This window comes from Cladophialophora immunda (genome assembly GCF_000835495.1).
Source record: "Cladophialophora immunda strain CBS 83496 unplaced genomic scaffold supercont1.2, whole genome shotgun sequence".
NCBI classification, from domain to species: domain Eukaryota; kingdom Fungi; phylum Ascomycota; class Eurotiomycetes; order Chaetothyriales; family Herpotrichiellaceae; genus Cladophialophora; species Cladophialophora immunda.
The window spans coordinates 5,006,558-5,031,374 of NW_015622542.1; the positions used below are offsets into that span (position 1 = coordinate 5,006,558).

General features: G+C 55.1%; 6 protein-coding genes across 7 annotated transcripts; 2 read left to right on the forward strand and 4 right to left on the reverse strand.

The window, feature by feature from the left end:
- The first annotated feature begins 1,353 nt into the window (after nucleotides 1-1,353).
- Nucleotides 1,354-4,636, forward strand: PV07_03993 (pre-mRNA-splicing factor cwc22). The gene has a single exon (XM_016390760.1). The coding sequence runs from the start codon at nucleotides 1,471-1,473 to the stop codon at nucleotides 4,282-4,284; it is 2,814 nt and encodes a 937-aa protein (XP_016252662.1). The 5' UTR covers nucleotides 1,354-1,470; the 3' UTR covers nucleotides 4,285-4,636.
- On the reverse strand, nucleotides 4,555-6,384 carry PV07_03994. Of its 2 annotated transcripts, XM_016390761.1 has the most exons (4): nucleotides 6,076-6,384; nucleotides 5,992-6,003; nucleotides 5,706-5,856; nucleotides 4,555-5,605 (listed from the first exon to the last, which is right to left on the reverse strand). In XM_016390761.1, exons 1-4 carry the CDS (start codon nucleotides 6,100-6,102, stop codon nucleotides 5,229-5,231), a joined length of 567 nt encoding a protein of 188 aa, XP_016252663.1. In that variant the 5' UTR covers nucleotides 6,103-6,384; the 3' UTR covers nucleotides 4,555-5,228. The 2 variants fall into 2 exon arrangements, with proteins under 2 accessions (XP_016252663.1, XP_016252664.1); XM_016390762.1 differs by having other exon boundaries at nucleotides 5,706-6,003.
- Nucleotides 6,385-6,588: 204 nt separating this feature from the next.
- Nucleotides 6,589-8,920, reverse strand: PV07_03995 (uncharacterized protein). Its single transcript, XM_016390763.1, has 4 exons — nucleotides 8,379-8,920; nucleotides 8,012-8,323; nucleotides 7,248-7,945; nucleotides 6,589-7,189 (listed from the first exon to the last, which is right to left on the reverse strand). The coding sequence occupies exons 1-4, from the start codon at nucleotides 8,403-8,405 to the stop codon at nucleotides 6,730-6,732; spliced, it is 1,497 nt and encodes a 498-aa protein (XP_016252665.1). The 5' UTR covers nucleotides 8,406-8,920; the 3' UTR covers nucleotides 6,589-6,729.
- A 1,472-nt stretch (nucleotides 8,921-10,392) lies between these two features.
- Nucleotides 10,393-11,824, reverse strand: PV07_03996 (uncharacterized protein). The gene is made up of 3 exons (XM_016390764.1): nucleotides 11,614-11,824; nucleotides 11,377-11,544; nucleotides 10,393-11,315 (listed from the first exon to the last, which is right to left on the reverse strand). The coding sequence occupies exons 1-3, from the start codon at nucleotides 11,748-11,750 to the stop codon at nucleotides 11,246-11,248; spliced, it is 375 nt and encodes a 124-aa protein (XP_016252666.1). The 5' UTR covers nucleotides 11,751-11,824; the 3' UTR covers nucleotides 10,393-11,245.
- A 3,006-nt stretch (nucleotides 11,825-14,830) lies between these two features.
- On the forward strand, nucleotides 14,831-16,870 carry PV07_03997 (uncharacterized protein; the record flags this gene model as incomplete). The annotated part of the gene is made up of 6 exons (XM_016390765.1): nucleotides 14,831-14,905; nucleotides 14,973-15,557; nucleotides 15,627-15,721; nucleotides 15,779-15,958; nucleotides 16,046-16,448; nucleotides 16,550-16,870. 6 exons carry the CDS (start codon nucleotides 14,831-14,833, stop codon nucleotides 16,784-16,786), a joined length of 1,575 nt encoding a protein of 524 aa, XP_016252667.1. The 3' UTR covers nucleotides 16,787-16,870.
- A 295-nt stretch (nucleotides 16,871-17,165) lies between these two features.
- Nucleotides 17,166-19,160, reverse strand: PV07_03998 (uncharacterized protein; the record flags this gene model as incomplete). The annotated part of the gene is made up of 2 exons (XM_016390766.1): nucleotides 17,166-18,687; nucleotides 18,754-19,160. The coding sequence occupies 2 exons, from the start codon at nucleotides 19,158-19,160 to the stop codon at nucleotides 17,166-17,168; spliced, it is 1,929 nt and encodes a 642-aa protein (XP_016252668.1).
- Nucleotides 19,161-24,817: the final 5,657 nt, after the last annotated feature.

Here is a 24,817-nt window from a genome sequence, read left to right on the forward strand (position 1 = left end):
AGGGCCACGGGATGTGGCTGGGCGAGTCACGAGTCACCAAAATAGTAAAGGCTGTTGGCAGATTCCGGCCTCAGGGACGGTCGTCACACAGAGATCTTCCCACACTCCGACTCTGAGGCAGCCAGAAGATCAATTGTCCTCAACATCAATTCTCTTGGGTTCATAGATGCCTCCTTGAGCGATTCCATTCGCAGCCAGCTTTGGAGGAGATGTGGGAGGAACATCTCATCTCGTTAGACACTGCGCCTGACTCACATTCCAAACTCCTCCAATGCAGTCATTCATTTCTCCCCCAATCAGGACAACAACAGAGGGACGCCCCAAACAGAAGTTAAGACTGTAACAAGGCGCAATGTCATGTCTGAGTTGGCGGGCTAGACTGATTTTTCAGCCACAAAAATGCATCCTCCGGGCCGAGCAAAGAGTTTTTGTGAAAGGCTTCCATTTATCCAAGATATTGGCTCCATCGACGGCTCTTAGGTACATGATCCATTGTCGACTTTCAGGCATATGAATGAATGCAACCACCATCAAGTCCCGAACATCGAACGATGGTGCAGTCCACCCGACCCTTTACCGAGCGAAGGGGAAAGCTGCGTTCATTCAAAAACCGGCTACTCCTGTTGTACGGAGAGGTGAGTGTCAATGTCCGACTTGTCGATGTCAACAAGCCCATGATGGCTGTATAATTGCCAATAGCCTGAGGAATGGGTGTGAAATCCCTCTCTGCCTCCTGCTCTTTCATTTTGACTTCTTCGCCGCAGCGGCTCTCGCCTTTGCCGCCTTCTTTCTATTGCTTCTGATCATGACCATAGCGAGGAACGTCCCTACTACCGCCGACCCAAGTAGGGTGAGAATGACAGGGATTCGGATTGCCCAGACGCGAGGTGGGAACAGACTCTGAAGCGGATGGTCATCGTCCACAAAGGGCTGCAACAAAGCTTAGTCGGGAGCCTCATGTCTGTGGAAGGTACTGTACCATGAACAAGGTCCATAATGTGTAATATAAGAAGACTGTGGTCGCTACCACGAGCATTGCCATACCCACAAGTTTGTCCAGCTATTGTGCACAGGAGAACAATTAGTATGTCGATTGAACGAGCGGCCTGGCGGGGTGAGAAAATACCATCTCGTCACAATTTGCTTCTTGTTTGTAGATTCTGCCCTTGAGAGCTCAAATCTTACAAGAGAAGGCTTGTATAGTCGAGTTGAAATGTTTGACACGCGGACAGAATTGAACACGCAGTCGCGTTCTCGGAAAATGTCACTTCGCTGGATAGCCCAAAAAGGGAACGGCCCCGGAGGAGTTTTTCCGGTTCCGATTTTTGAAAATCAACTTTCGATTTGCCTGCCGCTGCCTTCGCCGCAAACCTCGAAACGAGATGTCTTCGCCTTCACCGACAAGGTGACTTTGAAGGTATGAAGTTAACAACCCTGTAGCCATCGATTCGGATCTCTGGTTTCATCACCATGGCGGACACCATGTTACTGTCGTCCGCCGTCCGCCTCCCCACCCCTCCTCCAGGTGGTTCCTATTCTCCCGGCCCTTCAGCACCCAGAAAGAGATCACCTCCGTCTCGGTCGCCGTCTCCTCGACGCCGCCGACCTGCGCCCATCGAAGACGGTGATGAGCGGAAACCAAAGGGGGCAGAACCAGAGCGTGAGATGGATGAGAGGGAGAGACAACTGCTCGCGAGGTTCAAGCCCAGAGAAGCAGATGAAGCAAGACGGAAACCCTTGACTGCGGAAGAAAAACAGGCGGCCGCAAAAGCAGAGTACGAGAAACTACTTACGATGCGATCGGGCGGCACCTATATACCTCCTGCGAAACTGCGTGCATTACAGTCACAGATTACCGACAAGTCGAGCAAGGAGTATCAGCGAATGGCTTGGGAGGCCTTGAAGAAATCAATCAACGGTCTCATCAACAAGGTCAATGTCTCCAACATCAAGCACATTGTCCCGGAACTGTTTGGCGAAAATCTGGTCCGCGGTCGAGGATTGTTTTGTCGGAGCATCATGAAGGCGCAGGCCGCTTCTCTACCTTTCACCCCCATCTATGCGGCGATGGCAGCAATTGTGAACACCAAACTCCCTCAAGTTGGAGAGCTACTCCTCAACCGGCTTGTTGTTCAATTTCGAAAGGCTTTCAAGCGCAACGACAAAGCAGTCTGCTTGTCTTCCACCACTTTCATCGCTCACCTGTGCAACCAACAAGTGGCGCATGAGACTCTCGCTGCACAGCTTCTTTTGCTGCTTCTGCACAAGCCAACTGATGACTCCGTGGAAATTGCGGTTGGTTTGACTCGGGAAGTGGGCCAACACTTGGAAGAGATGAGCCCACCTATCGCATTGGCTGTGTTTGATCAATTTCGGAGCATTTTACATGAAGCTGACATCGACAAACGAGTCCAATACATGATAGAAGTGCTGTTCCAGGTCAGGAAGGATCGATACAAGGACAATCCGGCCATTCGGGAGGAACTCGATCTCGTGGAGGAGGAAGACCAAATTACACACCAAGTCGATCTTGATGATGATATTGATGTTCAAGATTCATTGAACATCTTCAAGTACGACTCACAGTGGGAAGAACACGAAGAGGCGTATCGAAAATTGAAAGCCGAAATTCTCGGGGAAGAAAGTGGCGACGAGGAAGATGGTGACGAGAGTGGCTCGGATGAGAGTTCAGAGGATGAAGAGGCTGAACAAGAACGTGCCCTGGAAATCAAAGATCAAACGAACACAGACCTGGTCAATTTGCGAAGGACAATCTACCTAACCATCATGTCCAGCCTCGATTTCGAAGAAGCCTGTCACAAGCTGATGAAAATCCAACTCCCGGCGGGCCAGGAATCCGAGCTACCGTCCATGATCATTGAATGCTGTTCCCAGGAGAAGACATACTCGAAATTCTTTGGCCTCGTCGGTGAAAGGTTTGCCAAGCTTAATCGGCTTTGGACGGACTTGTTTGAACAGTCCTTTGCCCAATACTACGACACAATCCATCGCTACGAGACAAATCGGCTACGGAACATTGCTCGGTTCTTTGGACATCTTTTAGCTACCGATGCCATTGGCTGGCACGTGTTTTCCGTGGTCCATCTCAACGAAGAAGAGACAACTTCCAGCAGTCGTATCTTTATCAAGATACTGTTCCAGGATCTGGCGGAAGCTTTGGGTCTGCCTGAGCTTCAGAAGAGGATGAAGGACGATATTCTCCGGCCCAGCTTTTCAGGACTTTTCCCAACAGATACACCTCGCAACACACGGTTCGCCATCAACTACTTCACGTCCATCGGCATGGGCGCCCTCACGGAGGAAATGCGCGAACACCTCAAGAATTTACCGAAAGCTGAACCACCTGCCCTTCCGGCACCAAAGGATGATGTTTCGGACTCTGAAAGCGTCAGTTCATATTCAAGCTATTCTAGCTATACGACGAGCAGGTCATCCTCAAGAAGTCCGCCTCGACGAGCGGAGAGGAGGTCTCGGTCGTTAACTCCAGATGACCGGTTGACAGGGAAGACTCGCCGCCACCGTGTATCTGATTCACCATCAAGATCTCCACCTCCCCCTCGCGGTGCCAACAGAAGGGGAAGGAGCTACAGCTCGTCACTATCGCGCTCTCGCTCTCGTTCACCCGCACGACGGGTTGTACCGAGACGACGATCGCGCTCCTATTCCGTCTCTCGAAGCCCGTCACCAAAGCGAGGACGCGACACCGGCCCTCCGCGGGGACGAGCACGTACACGCTCAGGATCGTACAGTGGTTACTCTGGTGATTCTCGCTCGCCGCCTCCGCGTCGTCTTCCGGCTCGGCGCCAGGGCGGTTATTCGACGTCACGGTCCAGATCCCGCTCTCCACCACCACGCCAAGCCAGTCCTGCAGTGCATCCATCTCGTCAGCGCAACTTCTCACCTCCAAGACGTAAATCCAGATCACGTACACCACCGCGGTTCAGCCGTCGGCCAGCACCCAGAAGGAGCCCAAGCCGCAGTCTGTCGCGCTCGCCGTCGCGGTCCCCCCCGCCGAAGCGTAAAGCCGACAGATATTCGCCGAGCAGGAGCAGGAGTCGAAGTTTGACCCCGCCACGACGGAGAGCACCTCCCCCAAGGAGAAGGAATTCGTCTAGTATCAGCGGACGATCAGCGTCTAGGTCGAGGTCTCCATTACCTGCGCGAGGGATCCAAAACAAAGGAGGAAGGAGACGATGGTCACCGAGCCCGAGCCCGAACAGACGAGGTGGCGACGGCAGAGCGAGGGCTGCGGATTTTGACTAGTCCTGACCGACCGTTCATGGATGTTGGGCGGAATGGGTTGGCTTGGTATATTGGAAAGGGACGGAATGTGTGCGAGGAACCCAACCGTGGCTGGTATTTGGTTGTAGGACGAACATGATCCCAAAGCAAAAGAATACGTCAACACAAGCCCAGCTTTTTGCAGGAGTGGGAGGTTGTGTCTCTTCTCAGCATAGCGGCGATAGCAGCAGTGACAGCGAAAGCGATAGCGGTTTTTCACAATCAGGTCTCGTTCCAGGTCAATTCACCCACAGAAATCATTGCGGAGTCGTACGCATGACCAGGTATCCATACATAGGTACTACTAGGTAGTAATGAGCAGCTCAAGACGCCGTTTTTATTTCATGGTTGCAAATCGGTTTGGTATCGTTAGTCATATCCATACCTACGTATCGTATGAAGCAGCTCGGCTCCGGCTCCAATTCAATCCGGTTGCATGGATACAGCAGGTGTCGTCGATGTCCAAGCCTGGAGTCGCCTCCGTGAGGACCATACCATCCGTGTCATTCTGTGTTATACCATGCCGCGTTGCACCATGTACCATGCCCATTCCACGCCACGCCATGCCATCCCATGCCCTGTCACGATGCTGGCGAAACAGAGATGGCTCCCGTATCCCTGAGCCTTGCACCTCTGCGTCTTTTCCTTCCCAAACAAGGCCCGGACCAAGAACACAAGGCAGGATGAGAATAGAAAGAAGGGTATATAGCCCAGGAATGCCCCCAAGTCTTGTAGCGCCCAGGTAGTTTTGCATGATCTGCGTGACTTCCCGACTTTGGAAACGTCTGAATATTGATGGAGAGGTTCTGTCTTGTCCTGACGCCAATCGACCTCCCAACCACCAACCGCCAACCAGGGCCAGCCAGCGACATCGTCTCCGTTACTCCCAACGCCTTCATGCTCGTCATGTTGTTGTCGTAGTCATTTCATACCGTGTCGTCGTCGTAAGCGAATCGTACATCCCTCAAGCCTCTGCCCCGGCCGTTGCCTTTGTAGCCGCTCCAGCCGTCGGGCCCGCGGACGCCCATGCTCTGGCAGAACTGCTCGTCGCCCTGAGGTCTCTCGTTCTTGTTGTTCCCCGTCAACATGCTCTGCAGGCTCATGCAGACGGACTCGACGGACTGCACGGGCGACCACCCGGCCGAGCCCAGCAGGTCGAGACAGATGATGCCGTTGGAGTAGATGTGAGGGTGGATCGGGATGGGGCGGCCGGCAAAGGGGGTCTGGGATTGTGCCTGCTGTTGCGGTATCGCGGGGTCGGTTGCGGCGGGTGGCACCTTGATGAAGACGACTTCGGGCGCTTCTGTGAAAATTTCAGGTATCCCATGTCAGTCCAAACGCTGTCCTTCTTCTGCGTGCTATGTTTTCATTCTCTTTTCTTCATCTCCGAGGTTGGCACGTACCAATGGGGTAGGACTCCGAGAATAGGAAACTGAGGCGGAAGACTTGGTTCATGTACAGAGGATTCGCGTCCAGGACTCGTATGTCGACCAGCCATTCTCGGAAGTCGTCTGCTTTGACCAGCTCGATGCCGGGAGGGAGTTTTTGTTTCGCCTAGACGTGATACCACGGGTCAGAACGGGTGTTTGGGAGATCGGGAGGCCAGCAGAGGCAGGACGAGGCCGGCTCATCGAGGGTGTTCGGACGAGAAACCCTTCGGTGTAGTTTGGGGTGGCATGTGACTATTACCTTGACCAGTTCCTGCGACGTAGGGGGAAGTGGTTAGTCCGTACTCTGAAAGACAGCTAGGTCTGCAGACCGGGAGTCACTTACCTTCCCTAGTCTCTTCGCTGCGAACATTGTGGGAGGCAAACGGTGTGGGCTGGTAGGAAACTTGGTTTGGGCGGCACAGGCACCTCAGAGTGCGGGAACGAGGCTGAACCGGTCGAGCTGAAGGCTTTGTTGGGAACGCAGGTCGAGATACTATGTATTTGTAACAGGTGACGTGGGGCAGGGGTGGCCAAAGGGCCGGAAAGTGGAAAAGCAAGATATATTTTCTCCCAAACTCCTCTTCGTTTGTAGCAGGCGGTGTATGTATCATGTATGTTTGTGAGGTACAGTGATTTTGGAGACGAAGCCAACGGGCAGGGGCACGCAACGCTGGCACCATCGGAGAAATGTCATCGAACGAGTCACCGTCACCGTCACCGTCACCCCCGCAGCTGCGGCCGTCAACCCCCACCATTTCAGCCTCGTCTACAACCACCTGAGTTCGATACTAACCAAGGTTGGTCAATACAACTTCTCTACAATCATTACTGCGCAAGAATGTGACAAACAATTGCATTACAATGGTGACAATTTTTGATTCCACTCCTCGCTCAACCTATGGAAGCTCCTACATATCTGGGTATATAAAGTGACACATCCGAATACAGCACAACCACACAAGACCATCGGGGGTGACTAGGCTCGCATGCAGCACAATCACTGCTGCCCTTCAGCGCTAGCCTTGGCCGTCTCCTTTTCTCCAGTAACGCTCTCAGACTGCGGAGTAGATGATCCAGCGGGTGCAACACCCTGGGTGATCTGAGCGTTGATCTGAGCAATCGAGCTGCGACGCACCGAGGCTTCATCTTGGAACAACGACCACTCGCCAATGAGCTCGTCGGAGAACTGGTCGAGATCCAGACCGATAATTTCCACCTCATCCGTCACTCTCAGGTGCAAGCCGGGAATGTATTTCAGGATAGTGAGCATGATGACCGAGAGAGTGAAGGACCAGCCGGCAATGGCGGCGATTTCGGCGAGTTGCTTAGCAACCTGCACGCCGTGGCCATCGATGGCTCCTTGAGCGATGGTGACGCCGTCGAGAGACGAGACAGAAGCAGAAGCGAAGATACCGGTGAGGAATGCTCCGCACATGCCACCGATTCCGTGCAATTTGCTGTGAATATTTTGTCAGTGGCAGGTCAACAACAGTCACAGATACAGTGGGTACTCACAAGACTTCCAAGCCATCATCAATGTGAAGCCACTCGTTGACGGGCTCGAACAGGTTGACTACAATGGCGGTGATGAAACCAATGGCAGCTCCACACCAGACAGACACATAACCAGCCGCAGGTGTAATACCAACAAGACCAGCAATCACACCCTCACAAGCGCCAATGACGGAGAATTTGCGGTGCTTGATGTAGTCCATCAGGACCCAACCAGCGACACCAGTTGACGCAGCCAAGTTGGTGTTCCAGATGGCCATCATGGCGCGAATGCTGGCATTCAGAGCTGAACCGCCGTTGAAGCCAAACCATCCGAACCAAATGAGGGTGGTTCCGAGGAAAACAATGGTGACGTTGTGGGGCTTGTAGACGTGCTTCTCGCCATATCGGCTTCGTTTGCCGAGGACAAGGGCGTAGGCCAACCCGGCAGTACCGCTGGAGATGTGGACAGGGCCACCACCAGCGAAGTCAAGAGCACCGAAGGTGAACAGCCAGCCGTTGGCATTCCAGGTCCAGTAGGAAATCGGGCAGTAGCACAGGGTGGCCCAGCAAAAGCCGAAGATGATAGACGGAAGGACACGGCCACGCTCGAACGAGCCGCCGACAACGATCATGGTCGCGCAGGCGCAGAACATCAACTCATAGAAGGCGAAGACAATGTCGGGGATGACAGCGGAACCCCAGGACGGCGCGGCCATGACCTAGAATCACAAGGTAAGTCTTTTGCCGTGGGAGTTTTGCGGGTCCTTTTTGCGGGCATTTCTTACGTTGATCATTCCAAAGTTCTTCAAATCGCCAATGAAAGGCCCGCCAGTTCGAGAAAAGGCGAGGGAGAAGCCCCAAAAGGCCCATTGAAAGGAGCAAACAGCCATAACCGTCAGGGATTGGAACACCATGGCCAAGGCCGACTTCCTGCGCGTCATACCACCGTAGAGCAGACCGATACCGGGGACAATCACGAAGACGAGACATCCCATGATGACCTGGTAGACGTAGTGGTACTCGAGGCCGGTGTAAGGCAGGTTGACGTCTATCACCTGCGGATTGCCTCCGTTGGCCATGCTGGAGTTGAACTCCGGCTGGGGGCTGAGGTTAGCACAGAGACCTCAGAGAGAGGATCGAGGAGCAACGTACGGCGACCGGGACTGCAACTGACGCCATGGTCGTAGACTCAGAGACAATGTTGGAAGTCGAATCTGGAGAGGATCACCCTGCGGGACAAGAGAGTCTTGATGGAGAGAAGAGTTGTGGAGACGCAGCAGGACAAGACCTACTATATACCTGGAGAGTCTCTCACCGGATATCGGAAGCAGAGTCCACCATGGCGAGAATGCGCGTGGCAAATTTTTCGTCGCCAGACCACCTCCACGCTAGATCCCACAGTTCACAGGTCTCCATTGCTCTTGTGGTGTTGTCAAATGTGCTATGTTTGACCTCGAAGCGAGAGGCACGAGAATTTTTTCTGTTCATTCTGGATCCCTTAGACACGGGAGGCGTGCGGACCTTTCCTCGAAGGGGACAGGGCAGCCGACTTGATAGTGGTGGTCCTGAGGCTAGGCCTGGTTGATAGAGATAGATGGAGGGCCGAGATTGGCTGGGAGCAAAGACGATGCAAATAGCTGGATCAAATGGGTTCGTATGGCCCCCTGAATACGCCTCGTGGTTGACTGCCCGGGTGCCGCTGAGGTTGCGAGATTGTAAGATTAGCGAGCCTTGCTGGCCTTGCTCTTATCAGTGGAGCCTCGCCAAGACATGTGCCAAGCCTCATATCTCTGCGGCACGGGCCAATGACACGGGGCACGTCGGGATAAGCAGGACAAGATGCTGAGGTTGAAGCGGCTTCTCATCTTGTCAACAACTTTCTTCTGTCTTCGCCCTGTGGAGCCTGCAATCCTTGAGGCTTGAGCACGGCTTGAGCACAGCTTCGGGCTGCCATGACGGCCAAACAACGACCTCAAACGCCCTGAACGGCCCCTCCAGAAGCCCACCGTCCGACGCCGGAGAGAGGATCTCCTCCCCACGGCCGTCCTCCTCCTCCCTTCCCCCCTTCTGCACCACACACGGCCCGGCAGTCGAATCTCGCTTGTTGCATGCTGTTAATCAAGTTAAAGGCACGCCGACCGTCTTGGTATTAGGACAGACAGTCCTTGGTGAAGAGTCCGTCCTGGAGACTTCCGGTGTGTGGTGTCACGAGAACAGATGAGCAATTACAATCACTCTCGTTGGCTTCAGATACGGCAGGAATGTGTCTGAGGGGAGATGCTTGGACGTCTGTTGGCATGGAGAGGAATCGCTCCCTTGGATCGATCGAACCTGCTTTTGCGGCTACCTGATTGGGCTTTGGGCCATTTCTCGAACTCCGAGCTGTGAAAAATTTCTATCCTCACCACCTTTATCAGTCATGCTATGTGCTTACGCGAGCCGACACTGTCGACTGAAGCCCTCGGGGAGCTTGATGCACGATAAGCATGTCCAATCTCAAAGCCAGATGAGTTCCTGCAGAAATTTTCTTCTTCGTGTCTTTATGTCAATAGACGACACGGCTCGGAATGCTTAACTTGGCCAGAGGGCTTGACTTGGCTCATGTCGATCGACGTTTTGCGGAGGTCGATGCGCGTTCCAGGCCTGGTGAAAAGATTCTTCGGGTTGTCGGCACAGTAAACTTACCCGTTGATATCTTACGGGGTCACGGATACGGCGGGTGGTGTGGGAGGACAGAGCGTCTCAAATATGAACCTCCACAGGTCGATGGGCGACAGCCTATGTACGCACAGGGCTCGGCCTTGATCGATCAGACGCCTACGTGTCCAGAATATTGGCGAGCAGAGAACGTTCGCCAGCCAGAAGGGTTTGGAAGGTCTACATTTCACACCCAACCGTCCTCCAGGGGATGTTGCGAGTACCGCCTGCCTTTTGGTAGCTGGTGATGGGTCCATGAATATGTAAGTCTAGACTGGGGAAGTTCCCCCTTAGCTCAACCAGGTACAAAGTACGGGTACAGCCACTGTCGAGGTGCGTTTGAGCCCCCCTCCCTCCCGCTAAGCATGCCATGACAAGAATAGCCTTCACACTGGATAGTCATTGGGTACTAGTTACGAGCAAGCCTCTAAGAAAGCGCGTACCTAAGCTCCAGAAGAAAACATGATCCCTGGTTCTTTGGGGAAGGCTAAGAACCTCCGGAGTATTTCTCCCTGAAAGCAGAACCTGGTCTAGGTTCGCAGTTCGCCTAAACGCTCGAAGCGCAGACCTCTTCAGGACAGCCAAGAGTTTCTGGTGATTGCGATCAATTCGAAGACCGACACATCGATGCTAGGCCGATGGGTCTGACGGCAAGCAAGCAGTTCAACTGATTTTCCACCACTACTTGATCCTTCATACAGATAGGCAAGATACCAACGCCATATCCGGGATCGTGCAGCGCCACTGCCTGGGCACCCGGCGTGTGGCGCCGCCAATCAGCCGACGATTCTCTTCGTTATGTCGCGTGCCCAGCAGAATGGAAAATTCACCAGCTTCACCAGCTGATATTGCCCAACATTTCTCAAAACATTTGCGTTGTTAACTGTGACCTAACAGCACCACCGACGGCACAGAGCAGGATCATGCAGAGAGGTCTGGGTTATTATTATCAAAACCGGAGCGCACCCAAAGAACTGCCCCGGTTCTAGTCTAGTCATACATCCGAGACCTCGTTCCATCTGATAGTGGCCTCCATCATGACGGATCAACCTCGACGCCATGGTTGGACCAACGTATCAGCCAGGAGATGGCGTCGGTCTTCGGTCCCTGATAACAGCACATATTATTATGCGCAACAGCAAATTGCCTTCTCGGCGTGCTGGTCAAAGCAAGGACGTCATCTTTGCTTTGTTGGTTCGTTTGATTCGTTCAGCGAATTGTCATCGTCTGGTTTGTGACAAGCGGTCATAGGTCGCGAAGAAGTTGTGATTGGAGTATGGAGACAGCATCCTCGAGTGCTGTACAACTCAGCTGTCCTCGCCTCAAGCCTTTGTTACCGGCTTCTTTGTGTCTTGTTTTTTGCTATATTTTCCCCAGCCTAGGGCTCGTGGACTATGCGGAAGCGTGTCAGTGACCTCGCCATGCACACAGAGTTGGCAATCTCAATACTTACATTCTAGACCAAGAATCTTCATAGACCTCCCTGTCGACCTCAGCTTTGTCGATCAGACGTTGCAGCGAGGCCGGCAGACGAGGCTTTTTGAGTATTGATCGCTTGCTGCCTTGTTCTTTGCTGGGCTTCTCTGGCTGGTTGACTTGTTTCGAAGCCTGTGGACCTGGACTATTATAGTAGCCTGTGTTAGTATGTGGATCCATATACAAGGGAGAGGCAATTATCAGCGCCACTTACATCCGACTCCAGGGATCCTCGTACAGGTCTCTCTCCTTCTCCGCCTTGTCAACGAGGTCTTGCAGTGGTGCTGGCAGGCTGGAGTCTGACATCGACCTGCGAGGGGCGGATGAGCTTTCTGAACTGATGGGATTCATGAGGATGTGTTTGTGTTTGTTTATTGTCTTTCTGAGAAGATGTGTTTGTTTGCTGGATGCTTTGGGGTCATTCCACTCTCGAACGGTGGCCAAACCGCAAAGGTCTGGGTGTATCTTTATACACCCTCCCCATGGGGTGCGCATCCTAGGGGTCCAGCATTGCACGCATTAATTCCCGCGTCGACACAGCCAATCAGCTCCCGCGATGCCGCCCCGGCGCAAACTCGGCGTCGTTGTCGTCATGCGCAGCACCATCAACGTCGACATCATCGACATCATCGTGCAGCGGAATCGAGATGCGAGAATCGTCCGACAAACCTCCGCCAGTTATTAGGTGATGGCCGCAACTGGTTACTCAGCAAATGCATCCACCTCCCAATCGAGGCATTGTACATACACACGCAAGAGGACGGACACTCACATCTCATACTCATACTTGTCCAGCTTCAAAGAGCCGGGAACTTGTTTTGACGCAAAACTCTCTCCGTCCCGTCAAGGTTGTTGACGGCGTGCAGGCAAAATGGTTTGAAATCACCCTCTATGCACTCTCGTCTCGAACCCGAACCTTTCCTTCTACATCACTGATCGGCCTGGTATCTTCACCATTGCGAAGATAATAGCATCCTGCCTCTCTCTGGGGACAACCAACCCTTGAAATGTGGACTCCCCTCGAGATAGACGAGGACGACGAGGAACTCTTGACGGAGCGCAGCACTTTTATCTATTGAGATATACTCATTCACAGTCCTGGGTTTTCACAGTGGCTGGCACAAGATGGAGGGGGTACCCGAGTCTACATCAGAGAACCACTACGAATACAACATGTTCCCCCTCGATGCCAATCCTGCACAAAGGCCCCCTGACTCGTCGACAGCCCGATGCCCACCTGCCTTACACCTCTAGTCTTCTTCACGCGCTTCTCCAATCTTGTCTTGTTTTCATCGTTATCCCGGCCCGCCCCAGACTCTCTGGCTTCATGGTCGCTAACCCTGGCGCACACGATCGCACCAATATTGCCACGGCCGTGACGAGGGGTATCACCAGAAACACCAAACCTATCTTCCAGTTGCTGTGCAGCGTGATCCCACAGCCTGGCCGGGCCTTGTGATGAACAGTAAGTTCTTTCTACTGCATCCGTGCCTGTAAACCAGCGATGCATACACAATATCCTCGTGTACGAGGCAATCGACAAAGCAGGTTATTTTCTTTTTTTGGAAGCTAGGTATATGCTCAGAAGCACCACATATGCCTAGACACCTATCTACGAAACGTAAATGAGGAGGTAGAGTACCTCCCAACCAGTCCGCGATCTTATGATTGACCAAGGGCGCGCCGTAGGAAGGCAGTCGCTCGGACGAGGAATCCCTCGTCGCAAAGCCGGGCAGTACAACTACTCGGGCCAATTGATGGCTTTGATCAGATCTCGATGGGTTTTTCTATTCGCGCGAAAAACGTCAAAGGTAGGTGGCATGCACAGTTCTCCGACCCTGCATGGCCTCCCTCCACGCCTCAGCGTCGAATGCGCGCTCGGCGTAGGCGCGCACTCTGTCCTGCAGCATGCCCTGCCGCCCGACGTCCATCAAACGCGCGACGAACGGCACGACGTGGGCGTCGAGAGCGGTCGGGTCCGCAGTGCCAAAGATCCAGGGCGACCCGCTCCCCTCGACCGCGGCCCCGGCCAAGAGGGTGTCGATCTGCGACAGGAAGGAAGATGCTTTGGATTCCTGCTCCGCCACGGCTTCCTTGGTAAGTGCCGGTGCTCGGGTCGCGCGAACCCTGTAGCGAGAGGTGAAACGTCAGTTCTTGCGCCACAGGGCTGCCTAGAATGAAAACGGTGGCCCCGAAAGGGATGGACGTCTTGCTTCTTCATCTTCTTCTTGACTTACACCTCGAGCTTGAACTCCAGAGCCTGGCGCCACCGAGGCGAGATGGTCGGGTCGGATAGCAGCTTCAGCACCGAGTTCTCCATGTCTGCCGCGCGCTGAGGCTTGTGGGTGTAGGTGAGAGAAAAGTAGTTGATGTCGTGGAGCTCCGCCATGAGACGCTGGATCTGCGGTGAGAGGTGCGGTGGACAGAGGCTGGGGAAACGTTGGGCGAGAAAATATGTAATGTCGACGCTTTCGGTCAGGGGCTTCTTCAGCGCTTTGGATGAACTGGGTCCCAGCAGGACCGGAACCTGGAGCGGCTCTGGTGAGCGTTTGGCCTCCCTTAGGGGGGAGGGAAGACGTACTGTTCCTCGCGCGTTGACTTCGCAAAGATAGTATTCCGTCAACTGTCCGCCTTGTTGGATGTTGACCGGTCTTTCCTCAATGCTCAACTGCTGGCCTTGAAGACGTCTCGTCAGGGCAATGGTATACCGGACCATCACGGAGCAGATCGAGTAGTCGTTGTAGAACAGGGTGTATACCTCCTCCATTTTCCTGGTTCGCGTGGAGTTTTGAGGGTTGAGGATGTCTCTGGAGACACAAGACCTGACCCGAAAAAAATCACCTTTCTAGATGTCCCCTGGCCCAAATGTTATACACTAAAAAGTCAATCTTGGCTCCCAAGCGCGGGGAGCTGCTCGTCAGTATTCCCCTCTGGCTCTCCCTCTCACGCTCTGGCTGGACCTACTGTAAATACTTCGGCCTTATTGAGAGTCCGAGCTGGATCGATTCATCCTCGTTCCGCCGTCCGCAGAGGCATGGCCCGGGGGGACATCGGAGCCCTGGAGGTCAGAGATCTCACGTCACGCCTGATTCTAATGCTGATGCTGAATGGCGCGCCTCAAGAATTCGAGGGCTTCTTTCCCCGGATTTGTGGAGTTTGTCAAGCTGTGTCGGGACGGGAGTACGTCGGCTTCCCCGTCCGCCGGAGCTGAGATTGGGATAAAGAATGAGTGGGAGTACGAAACTCCGCACGCAAGCGAAAGAGCGAAAAGAGCGAGGCTCGTACGGCTGACGGCGGACGGCGCTGAGCCAGAAGGACCATTCCAAGAGGAGGACATATACAAAATGGGGGGTGCACTTGTGGCATTCTCTCTGATGGGGGGGGGATATTGGGCTATCACCTCGCCAGCCATTCTTCAAGCTGCACTCATCATGGAGTCAATCACCAAGACCGCGGTTGACTTCTGCGTGGACCATCTGCGGATCACATTGCTGGTCGCTCTCCTGGTGAACACCGTCCCTGAAGTCGTCGCGGTGGATGTTTTCAGGAAACTGACGACAACAACAACCCTAGGTCGCATACATTGTATACGCCGTCCTGGTCGACCCCCTCCGCCACATCCCTGGCCCGCTGCTCGCCCGCCACCTGCCCGGCTGGCTAGCCATCCAGGCTTTCAGGGGACAGACCGAAGCGGCCGTCCTCGACGCCCACCGCACGTACGGCGACGTCGTGCGGATCGGGCCCCGCACCGTGGTGGCAGGCAGCGCCGAGGCGGTGCGCAAGGTGCTCGGCTACGGCGACCACTACCTGGACAAGTCGCCCGACTACGACGCGCTGGTGGTGCACACGCCGTCCATCTTCAGCGAGACGGACCGCACGGCGCACGCACGCAAGCGCCGCATCGCGGCCCACACGTACAGCATGCAGAGCCTGACCAGGATGGAACACGTCGTGGCCACCAACCTCGACGTGTTCCTCGGCCAGATGGACCGGTGCGCCGCGCGGGCCCAGCCCATGGACGCCGCCGTGTGGTTCAAGTTCTACGCCTTCGACGTCATCGGCGACCTCGCGTTCGGCAGGGGCTTCGGCATGCTCCAGCGCGGCGTCGTCGACGACTTTGTCCGCTGCATCTCGGACGGGGTCGAGTTTACGTTTGTGGTGAGAGGCTCGCGCGGCCACGTTCCTTCTCCCCGGAAAAGATTGCTGAATCATTTCGGGGGGTCTTAGAGGTTTCTCTTGCCGTCGTTCTTGAGGCCGCTGTGCCAGCTCCTCGTGGAGTATCTGCCCTTCTCCCTGTTCAGGGAGCTCAAGAGCGGATTCGCGTACGTGAAAAAGGCAAGTGGCATTCGTTGTCAAGAGAGGGCATCCTAGAGCCAAAGTTTTACTGATCTGTCCTCTGAAAAGGAAACAACGAGACTGGTCCAAGACCGATGGATCAAAAGAGACGGTGTCGCCGCTCAGCGTGGCGACATCCTGGGCGCCCTCATGGAAGCCAGAGACCCGGCCACCAACGAACGGCTCGAGTTCGCAGAGCTGGCCACCAACGCGTCGACCAACATGTAAGTCACGATAGCTTTGTGGACCAGCGAGGCGAGGGTTGCAAAAGTTGAAGACTGTATGTGCTGACCGGGAGTGTCGATCTGTAGCATCGCCGGCTCCGACACGGTCACCATCTCGCTCACCGCCATTGTCTACCACCTCCTCCGGAACCCAGACCGCGCTGCGCAACTGACCGCGGAGGTTCGAGGCAGTTCGCTAGGCGACGCCCCTCTGTACCGAGACATTCAGAGACTCCCGTACCTGGACGCCTGCATCAAGGAAGGCATGCGTCTCACCACGCCCTTTGCCGGACCCCTGCCTCGCCTCTCACCGTCGCAAGGGGGCCTCGACATTGGAGGCACGCACATCCCGCCGGGGACAGTGGTCAACGTCATGCAGTGCCAGATCCACAACGACGGGCGCATCTTCCACGACCCCGAGTCCTTCACGCCGGAGCGCTGGCTGGTGAGCAGCGACAGTGGCAAGGAGCTGGACAAGTACTTTCTCGGAGTTGAGTGAAATCATTTCCCTTATCACCTCCTGTGGCCAGATTGTTTCTTTGCGAGTTGGGTACATGCCGACTGACGTCTCCCGTTGGTGCGCGAAAACAGTTCAGCACCGGTCCCCGCTCGTGCATCGGCAAGAACATTGCCCTTCTCGAGATGAAGTTGCTGCTCTACTCCTTCTTCCGGCGGTACGATCTCTCCCTCCTGGACCCCGGCGCCGAGCTGCGATGCCGTCGATATCTCGTCACCAAGCCACTCAGCTCGGTGCTGGTCAGGGTTCAAAGCGCGGGAGTTGGATCCGAACAGGCCGCCGGTAACAGGGCGGAGGCCTCGGTCAGCTAGATACGTATCTTACATGTATCCGGGGTGTTGGATAGGGATGCCTTATAGGGGCCCTGGGTTGGTCCGGCCAAGGTGCGAAGCTGTCTGTCGGGGATGTGCTTCGTCCAAGTGTTCAAAGATCCCCCAAACACTACTGTGTGTCTAGTTAAGCAATCACGCCGGTCAAAGGCAGGAATGGGGCAAAAGGGAAAACGGTGTGGATGATGTCAGTGTTACTACATCTGACGAGGTAACATGTTTATTTCTGGGAAAGTATCTTAGATCAACGAAGCCATGAACAAATATCGATCAGTCAAGCAAGTGTAATGCTGAAATGCAAAGGTATGTCTGTCGAGCAATCATGTCAACATCTCATCACAGTCACCACCACTCACCACCGTCATGACGCGCTGCTCTCATCCTTCTCAAACGTCAGATCCAACCCGTCCAAGTCCCCCTTGGCCCGCCACTCCCTCAACAGGTTCAGGAAGGCCGGGGCGCCGCCGCCGTAGCTGGCATTCTTGGCGGCCGACGGATTTGGCGTGCCCTCGTTGTTGTAGTAGCCCGGGGTGCAGCCGGAGAGGAACTCGGCGCGCAGCTTGGCCATGTCGAGGATCGTCTTGATCCAGTCCTCCTCGGCCTGGACGGTGGGCTCGACGGTGCGGACACCGCGCTTCTGGCACTCGGCGATCACGTACGCCAGGTGCTCGGCCTGCTCACCCGTGACGTGCAGGAAGTTGGGCGACAGCGCCGCCTGCACGATCTGCACCCAGAAGCAGTTGGGGAAGTCGCGCGTCGTCCAGCCGTGCAGCGTGCGCGACCCGTCCTTCCAGCACTCGGTGATGGTCTTGCCGTGGCGGCCGGTCACCTCCATGTTGGACCGGTGGCTCCACTCGGTCGCCAGCTCGAAGCCCGTCGCGTAGATGAGCATGTCCAGCTCGTATAGTTGGCCGTTGGCCACTACGCCCGTCTCCGTGATGGCCTCGACGCCCTGGCCCGCCGTGTCGATTAGGTGCACGTTGGGCCGGTTGAACGCGTCTAGATATTCGTCGTGGAAGCACGGGCGCTTGCACAGCTGGTTGTACCACGGCTTCAACGCCGCCGCCGTCACGGGGTCCTTGACCACCTCGTCGCAGCGCGCCCGCACAGACTCCATCTTCTCGTAGTCTGCGATCTGGCGCTGCGCCGCAGCCTTTTCCGGGTTCGCCGGCTCGTTGCCCACAGTCGGCTGCCAACGTGCGAGGAGTTTGTGCAAGATGTCTGTCCAGCCGTCCTTGACCAGGTCGACGGGCGCGATGCCGCCGTTGACAATGATATTAAAATTGTCCATACGCTCCTTTTGCCAGCCTGGCTTAAGCGAGGCCGCCCACTCAGGGTCGGTCGGTCGGTTTCCCCGGACGTCGATGGACGATGGCGTCCGTTGGAAGACGTAGACCTCCTTGGCCCATTTCCCCAGATGAGGCACGATTTGGACGGCAGTCGCACCGGTGCCGATGATGCCTACCCGTTTGTCCGAGAGCTTGTGGAGGTTACCTGTTGTGTCACCGCCGGTGTAGTTATAGTCCCATCTAGATGAATGGAAAGCGTGGCCTTTGAACGACTCTATTCCCGGGAGGCCAGGTAGCTTTGGTCGATGTAGCGGCCCAGCAGCTGGAATAACATACTTTGCCCGGACGGTATCGCCCCAGTTGGTCTTTGCCGTCCACAGTGCCGTCTTCTCATCCCACTCGAGACCATGCGTCTCGGTCTGGAAGAGTGCCTTTTCGTACAAGCCCCAGCGACGACCGATCATTTCGGCGTGCTTCAGGAGTTCATTAGCCCTGGCATACTTCTCGGTTGGCATATAGTTGAGCTCTTCGAGAAGAGGCATGTAAATGTACGATTCAATGTCGCATTGGGCACCAGGATACCGGTTCCAATACCTATTGACGTGTCAGGAGCAGTTTGCTCTGAGCCACATGGGGACAAGCTTGCAGCCTTGGACTTACCAGGTCCCTCCAAAGTCACCTGCTTTCTCAATGATCCGTAAGTTGGTGACACCAGCCTCAATCAGCCGAACGGCTACGAGTTGAGCACCATATCCGCCACCGATAATAATAACATCAACTTGCTCGTCAACTGGGTCTCGCTTGAAGCCGGGCTCTACCCATGGATCCTTGAGGTAATGGGCGAAAGGGCCGTCGTGCTCGACCAGCCGATATTGGTTGATACCACCTTTCGCTTGGCCGTACTTTAGCCGTTTATCACGCTCCTCCATGTACTTGCGCTTCAGCGCGTCAGGGTCGAAAGGGAGGTCATTGGGTTTAGACGCCAATGAAATATCGGATTCGAGCGTCTTCTTTGGTGGCTTTGGACCCAGGAGATCAGACGGGACAAGAACCTCGACTTTGGCCATTTTCAACCGACCACTGCCTTTGAAGGTTTTTGTAGACTATTTATGATTGCGTCGGAAACAAAAGATCCTCTTGCTGGTGCGACCGTCGCAGTCAACAATGGCAAAGCAGTCTTTCGTTCTATCTGCAAGTTGTCAATTCTGGCCTCTCTAGTATGATAGAGGCGTAGACAGAAGATTCGTTCTTCAGGGTAAAATATATGTGATCTGCTTGTTGACTCTCGGGCCCGAGCTGTGTTACCGCATCAAGCCGAAGAGGCTGGAAGTATAAGAACCCAGCGTGAGACAACAGTGTAGATTCGCAGAACAAACCGCGGAGGATTGGCGGTTATCCCAATGTCCCCCGCATTTTGTCTTTCGGGTTGCAGAACCCATCCAGCTACCGAGGTCTGCAAAGTGTAAATGCGGAATGCGTTGCGAAACGAGCACGCCTTGGGATCTTGTGATGTTGTGAACCGAACATGGAAGCTGTGTTGCCCTCGCACTGGTTACCCAAAACGTCCTGCCTCGGTAGTGTTGGATTGGATACGAAACGAGGACAACAACGCAACAATCCACGGCCATTTGCTTCTGCGGGGTCTCGCCACTGCTGGGAATTGCAATGCCATTGTTTCGGGCCCGAACGTTTCTCGTAGATGCCGTATAAGAAGAGCAAATAAGCAAGCAGCGGCAGCGGCAAGAAGTAGGCCCAGCAGTTCTCTTAAACCATCGAACCCCTGCACAACAGCAACATGGCTGCAAACGGCGATGCAGCGAGATCGTCTGCCCCTGTGGCGTACATCACTGGTGGAGCCAGCGGGATGGGGTTGGCCGTCGCTCAAGAGCTGGCTTCCAAAGGCTGGAACTTGACCATTGTCGATCTCAACGAAAAGTCGATATCATCCGTGGAAGCCGACTTTGACCCCAAGAGGACCAACTTTGTCAAGGCCGATGTGACAGACTATGTGGCGCAGGCGAAAGCCTTTGCGCAGACTTGGGACAAATGGCACCGACTGGATCTCGTGTTTGCGAACGCGGGTATTGGTGACAGAATGAACTTTCTGGCACCTGCCACCGAGTTCTTGCCCGAGCTGCCAGGCGTGCCCGCGAAGCCGAACGAGCTGGTTATCGATGTTTGCCTCAATGCCATGGTCTACAGTGCCTATTTGGCTCTGCACTTCTTCCGGCAGAATCCTTCTAAAGCGGGCAAGATAGTCTTCACGTCTTCCATGTGCGGGTAAGCAGTCGGTGTTTGGCATTCACGAGCCTGTTACGTCCCTTGGGCTTTCCGTTTCCTTTGTATCAGTTCAGTGCAAGCACTTACCGATGCGATCTCCAGGTTGTATCCAGGAGACAGCATCCCGCTGTACACGGCAGCCAAACATGGGATCGTTGGCTTGACCCGAGCTCTGGCCAAACGCTTGGGAATCCTCGGCGAGCCGATCACAGTGAACTGCATCTGTCCCGGGCTTGTCGACACGGGCCTGACGCCGGTGCTGATGGCTGTTGCTCCACCTGAATACGTGACACCAAAGTCGACCATTGTGCGAGCAGTCATGGGGTTTGTCGACGACGACTCTCTGACGGGTCAAGCAGCGGAGTGCAGCGTCGACAAGATCCATTACAGGAAACAGCCCGACTGGGGAGACGAGGGATCCGAGTACATTATGACGAACAAGCTGGAGGCGGCTCTGAAGAAGCGAGCTGCGCAGACAGAATAGGTCATGATGGATGATGTTGTGATAAAGGTCAAGAAACATTCGACCATCTTCACCGCCTGGCGATTGCTTGTTGTCTGTCTGACGTCATTGCTCGTTGCTCAGCGACGCGTCCCTAGCGACGACGCGACGCGGCGCGTCTTTCTCTATCAAAGCGTCTATAGACGACCGAGTAAATAACTGCTCCCAATGCTGCTGTGACGGATTTTTGTAGCGCAGATGCTATCCTCCAGGACCTCACGGTTGTCATAGGTCGTACGCAGAGAACCCTTTTCCCGCCCTGACAGCCACCCCAGGGAGTAATTGTCCTCAGTATTAGGTTCCCACTACAAGCTGGCCTAGCGCCCTTCTTCGGCAATGCATGCATCGGTTCCATTCGGCAGCTCATCAGGATGGTCGACTCTACCTAGGTTATGTCGCCATTTACCGAGCAAAGCAGTGGACGGCCTTGGCATTGCATGTATGTTGACGAGTCAGGAAATGCGACCTGCAGGAATTGTGTTGTGTCAGAGAGTGTCGAGTCTTATGACAGTGATGGTGATCGCGATCTATCTCGCTTGGACTCACGGTGTAATAGATTTGGTGCCGAAGGGAGAGGAAAGGGGCTCGGCACCTTGATGATGGGATATACTACGGTCCCTTTTCCAGTCGCTCCTGGTCATCTATTCGGTGAACCCGGCAACTCTGGAGCCAACTTTGTCAATCCAGTTACATAACGGGGGTACGCATAGGAGCGATAAACGTTCGTTCAAAGCGACGGTCCCAAAGACGGAGAATCAAACTACTCGTCATCTTCCCACCGATGACTATCTAGAGTTCGTCATCCGTCTGTCGTGCGGCCCGGCAAGGAAACCTGCCTCAGGAAAGGGCCAGATTGAGTGTAGGAGGGGCAGAGTCGTCTCACGAGGTGCCGCTGGCTGCGTTTTGATATTAGATGTTCGTTGGCATCGACGTTGGTGACGGATGGGCGAGCTCTGCGTCCTGTCGAGGGAATACCTCAATGGACGCCGCGGTTGAACGAAGCTCCCCATGGGTGTGATCCGGCCGCAATATATTGCTAATGGCTGGCTGCGAAGACCGCAGTCATCAAGACCTGCTTTTCGCTTCGCCACCGCATCTCCATAGGTTGGTGCTTTTGAAACCCCGACATTGTATTGCAGGTACGTAACAATATAATCAGGTCAGCGTCGGCCCAGGTCTTCTCCTTAACCCTGAGTGCCGACGGTATCAAAGCTCCCCTCCATTATTCAAGATTTCGCAGAGTCTTTTGAGAGAAACGGGGAGTTCTTACAAGGTTGTCCTGTCGTCCTACCGCCCACCACGCGACCAGGGCTTCTCGCCCGAAAGGTGGCTGGGCCAGACCCCAGACGCATGTGACCGGCTCGCACTTGGGTTTCCCGCCAGGCCGTTGGGACTTTGCTTGTGCCAATAACACATCAATGCCCCTTACACCATCAATAAACAAACCACAGTTGAGTTCGAACCCTCACTCTTCGAACCACTTACAGCGCTCTCCCACCCCTGGGTTCCCGCATTCCAGCCCGCCTCACGATGTGGGACACGCCGTATTTTTCGGGGCGGTTTGCGGGGGGTGGGAGTTTGCGGTAAGGCTGTATGCAGTGGACATTTAAAAGGCATCGATCGCATGGCGAACCGCTTGGAGCTGGGGAAGGAATGAAGGATATGAGTTGACTGGAACTTGCACAGCCCGGAGTATTCCCTACCACCTACCTGGCTTCGCGATGGATTTCTTCGCCGGGATCTTCTATTTGGGCGTGGCCCTGTCCCTCGCGTATTGCGTCCATTGCATTCGGATAGCGTTCCGCCCGGGCCTTCGAAAGCTGCCGGGTCCGCTGTCTGCTCGATTCTCCCGCCTATACCGTTTGTCTCTGGTCGCGGGAGGCAAAGCTCCCGAAGCATACAGGAGGGCCCATGAAGAGTACGGACCGATTGTGCGCGTGGGCCCGAACCATGTGTCGGTCGCAGACCCGTCGGAGATCCCTCAGATCTACGGGATTGGGAGCAAGTTTGTCAAGGTTCTCCTGATTCGTCAGACTCAACAACAATGGGTTATATCGCTAAGACAGTGCAGACCGAGTTCTACAACACAATGAGCCCCTCGTACCAGGGGAAACCCATGCCGAGCGTCTTCACCGAGCGCGATCCCATCGCCCACCGAAACTTGAAGAGGCCCGTCGCGCAGTTGTTCGGCATGACCAACATGCGAAACTACGAGCCGTACGCGGACGAGTGCACGGGCATCTTCATCGACGCCATGCGCGATCTGGAGGGCCAGCCGATCGACCTGTCCGCCTGGGTCCAGTGGTACGCCTTTGATGTCATTGCCAGCATGACGTTCCAGCGACGCTTCGGGTTTCTGGAGGAGCGCCGCGACGTCAACAACATGATTGGAGACCTGTGAGTTGGCCCTTCGCCGTACAGAAATTGTCGGTTCTCTAGTGCCAGAGTCAAACGGTGCCGTTCTGAGACGGGGGCTGACTCGTGATTCTCAGTGACGGGGGTCTGCACTACGTCAAGATCATAGGCCAATATCCCGAATTGCATCCGTGGCTGCTGGGGAACAGAAACGTGGTGCGAGCCTTGGGGTGGCTGTTCCCCCAAATCCCCGATCCGTTGTACAGATTCCTAAAGGTGATTGGGTTCCATCAACCAACGGCTGTGCCTCGCAATACTGACGAAGAGTCGGCGCCAGATCACCGAGGAGGAGATTGCAAGGTACGACACCAAGGGCGGCAAGGCCGGGCGGACAGACTTCCTCGCCCAGCTGAGGGACAAGGAAGCCAAGGATGGAAAGATCCCGTTCAGGGACATGATGAACCACCTGTCCAACAACATCGTTGAGTCAACCCACGGCGCCCCCCCCGCGCAGAGAGGTTTGGATTCCGCTGACTTTCAGGAAACAGATTGCCGGCTCCGACACCACGGCGGTGTCGTTGCGCGCCTGCTTCTACTACCTCATCAAGACGCCTCGGGCGTACGCGAAGCTCGTCGCAGAGATCGACGAAGCCGAGAAGAACGCGCAGCTGTCGCCCTACATCTCATACGAGGAGTGTCTGAAACTTCCGTACCTGTACGTCAAAACGGCCAACCCCCATTTTTTTGGTTTGGGTCTGTCTGTTTCCGATCAGATCGCTAAAGTTCTCTCCTAGACAAGCGGTCATGAAAGAGGCCATGCGCTTACACCCGGGCGTCGCGCTGCCTCTGGAGAGGTACGTGCCGCCCGAAGGCGCCACGATCTGCGGCGTCCATCTCCCCGGCGGCACCAACGTCAGCATCACGGCGCCCGTCGTCCACATGGACCCGGCCGTCTACGGGCGCGACGTGGAAGCATTCCGGCCTGAACGGTGGCTCGAGGCGTCGCCGGAGCAGCTGAAGCTGATGGACCGGAGCTTTCTCGCGGTATTGATTATTCCTTCTTTCTTTCTTTTCCTTGTTTCTCTCCTCCCAAGGGGCGTGATTATTACCTTTCTCCTTCTCGCCTCTTTTCTTCCTTCCCTACCGCACTCACAACTTACCGCTTTGCTGTAAGACTTACTGACGGATATTCCATTGTGCTCCTTCAGTTCGGGGCCGGAGCCCGCACGTGCATTGGCAAAAACATCTCCATCCTCGAGATGGGCAAGTTCATCCCGCAGATCCTGCGCCACTTCGACATGCAGTGGGCGTCGAGCGCCCCGGAGTGGAAGACGGAGGCAGTCTGGTTCTGGAAACAGTCCGGCGTCATCGTCCGACTCAAGTGGCGAGGGAAATACTGAGAAAAAATAAACCACCGGGGATAGACGGTTGTCCCGAGCTTTTTTCTGGAGGAGGAGAGCTATTATTGCAACGCAACGGGGCAATCCCTGCACGAGGTATGAGCGGCCGAACCAGACTCTAGACTGCGCTATCCCCAGGTTCTCGTCCGGGCTGGACTCCTCTCCGTCTACCGAACGGTCTCGCTGG

Bases quoted from the DNA above. Each gene is read 5' to 3' on its own strand.
- PV07_03994 (XM_016390761.1), bottom strand. From the start codon at position 6,102: ATGTTCGCAGCGAAGAGACTAGGGAAG. The intron at 5,606-5,705 runs GTACGTGCCAAC...AAATTTTCACAG, and splicing joins CTCGGAGTCCTACCCCATTG to AAGCGCCCGAAGTCGTCTTC.
- PV07_03996 (XM_016390764.1), bottom strand. From the start codon at position 11,750: ATGAATCCCATCAGTTCAGAAAGCTCATCCGCCCCTCGCAGGTCGATG. The intron at 11,545-11,613 runs GTAAGTGGCGCT...CTACTATAATAG, and splicing joins GAGGATCCCTGGAGTCGGAT to TCCAGGTCCACAGGCTTCGA. The intron at 11,316-11,376 runs GTAAGTATTGAG...GCTTCCGCATAG, and splicing joins GAAGATTCTTGGTCTAGAAT to TCCACGAGCCCTAGGCTGGG.
- PV07_03995 (XM_016390763.1), bottom strand. From the start codon at position 8,405: ATGGCGTCAGTTGCAGTCCCGGTCGCC. The intron at 8,324-8,378 runs GTACGTTGCTCC...CTCAGCCCCCAG, and splicing joins CAGTTGCAGTCCCGGTCGCC to CCGGAGTTCAACTCCAGCAT. The intron at 7,190-7,247 runs GTGAGTACCCAC...AAATATTCACAG, and splicing joins GATGATGGCTTGGAAGTCTT to CAAATTGCACGGAATCGGTG.
- PV07_03993 (XM_016390760.1), top strand. From the start codon at position 1,471: ATGGCGGACACCATGTTACTGTCGTCCGCCGTCCGCCTCCCCACCCCT.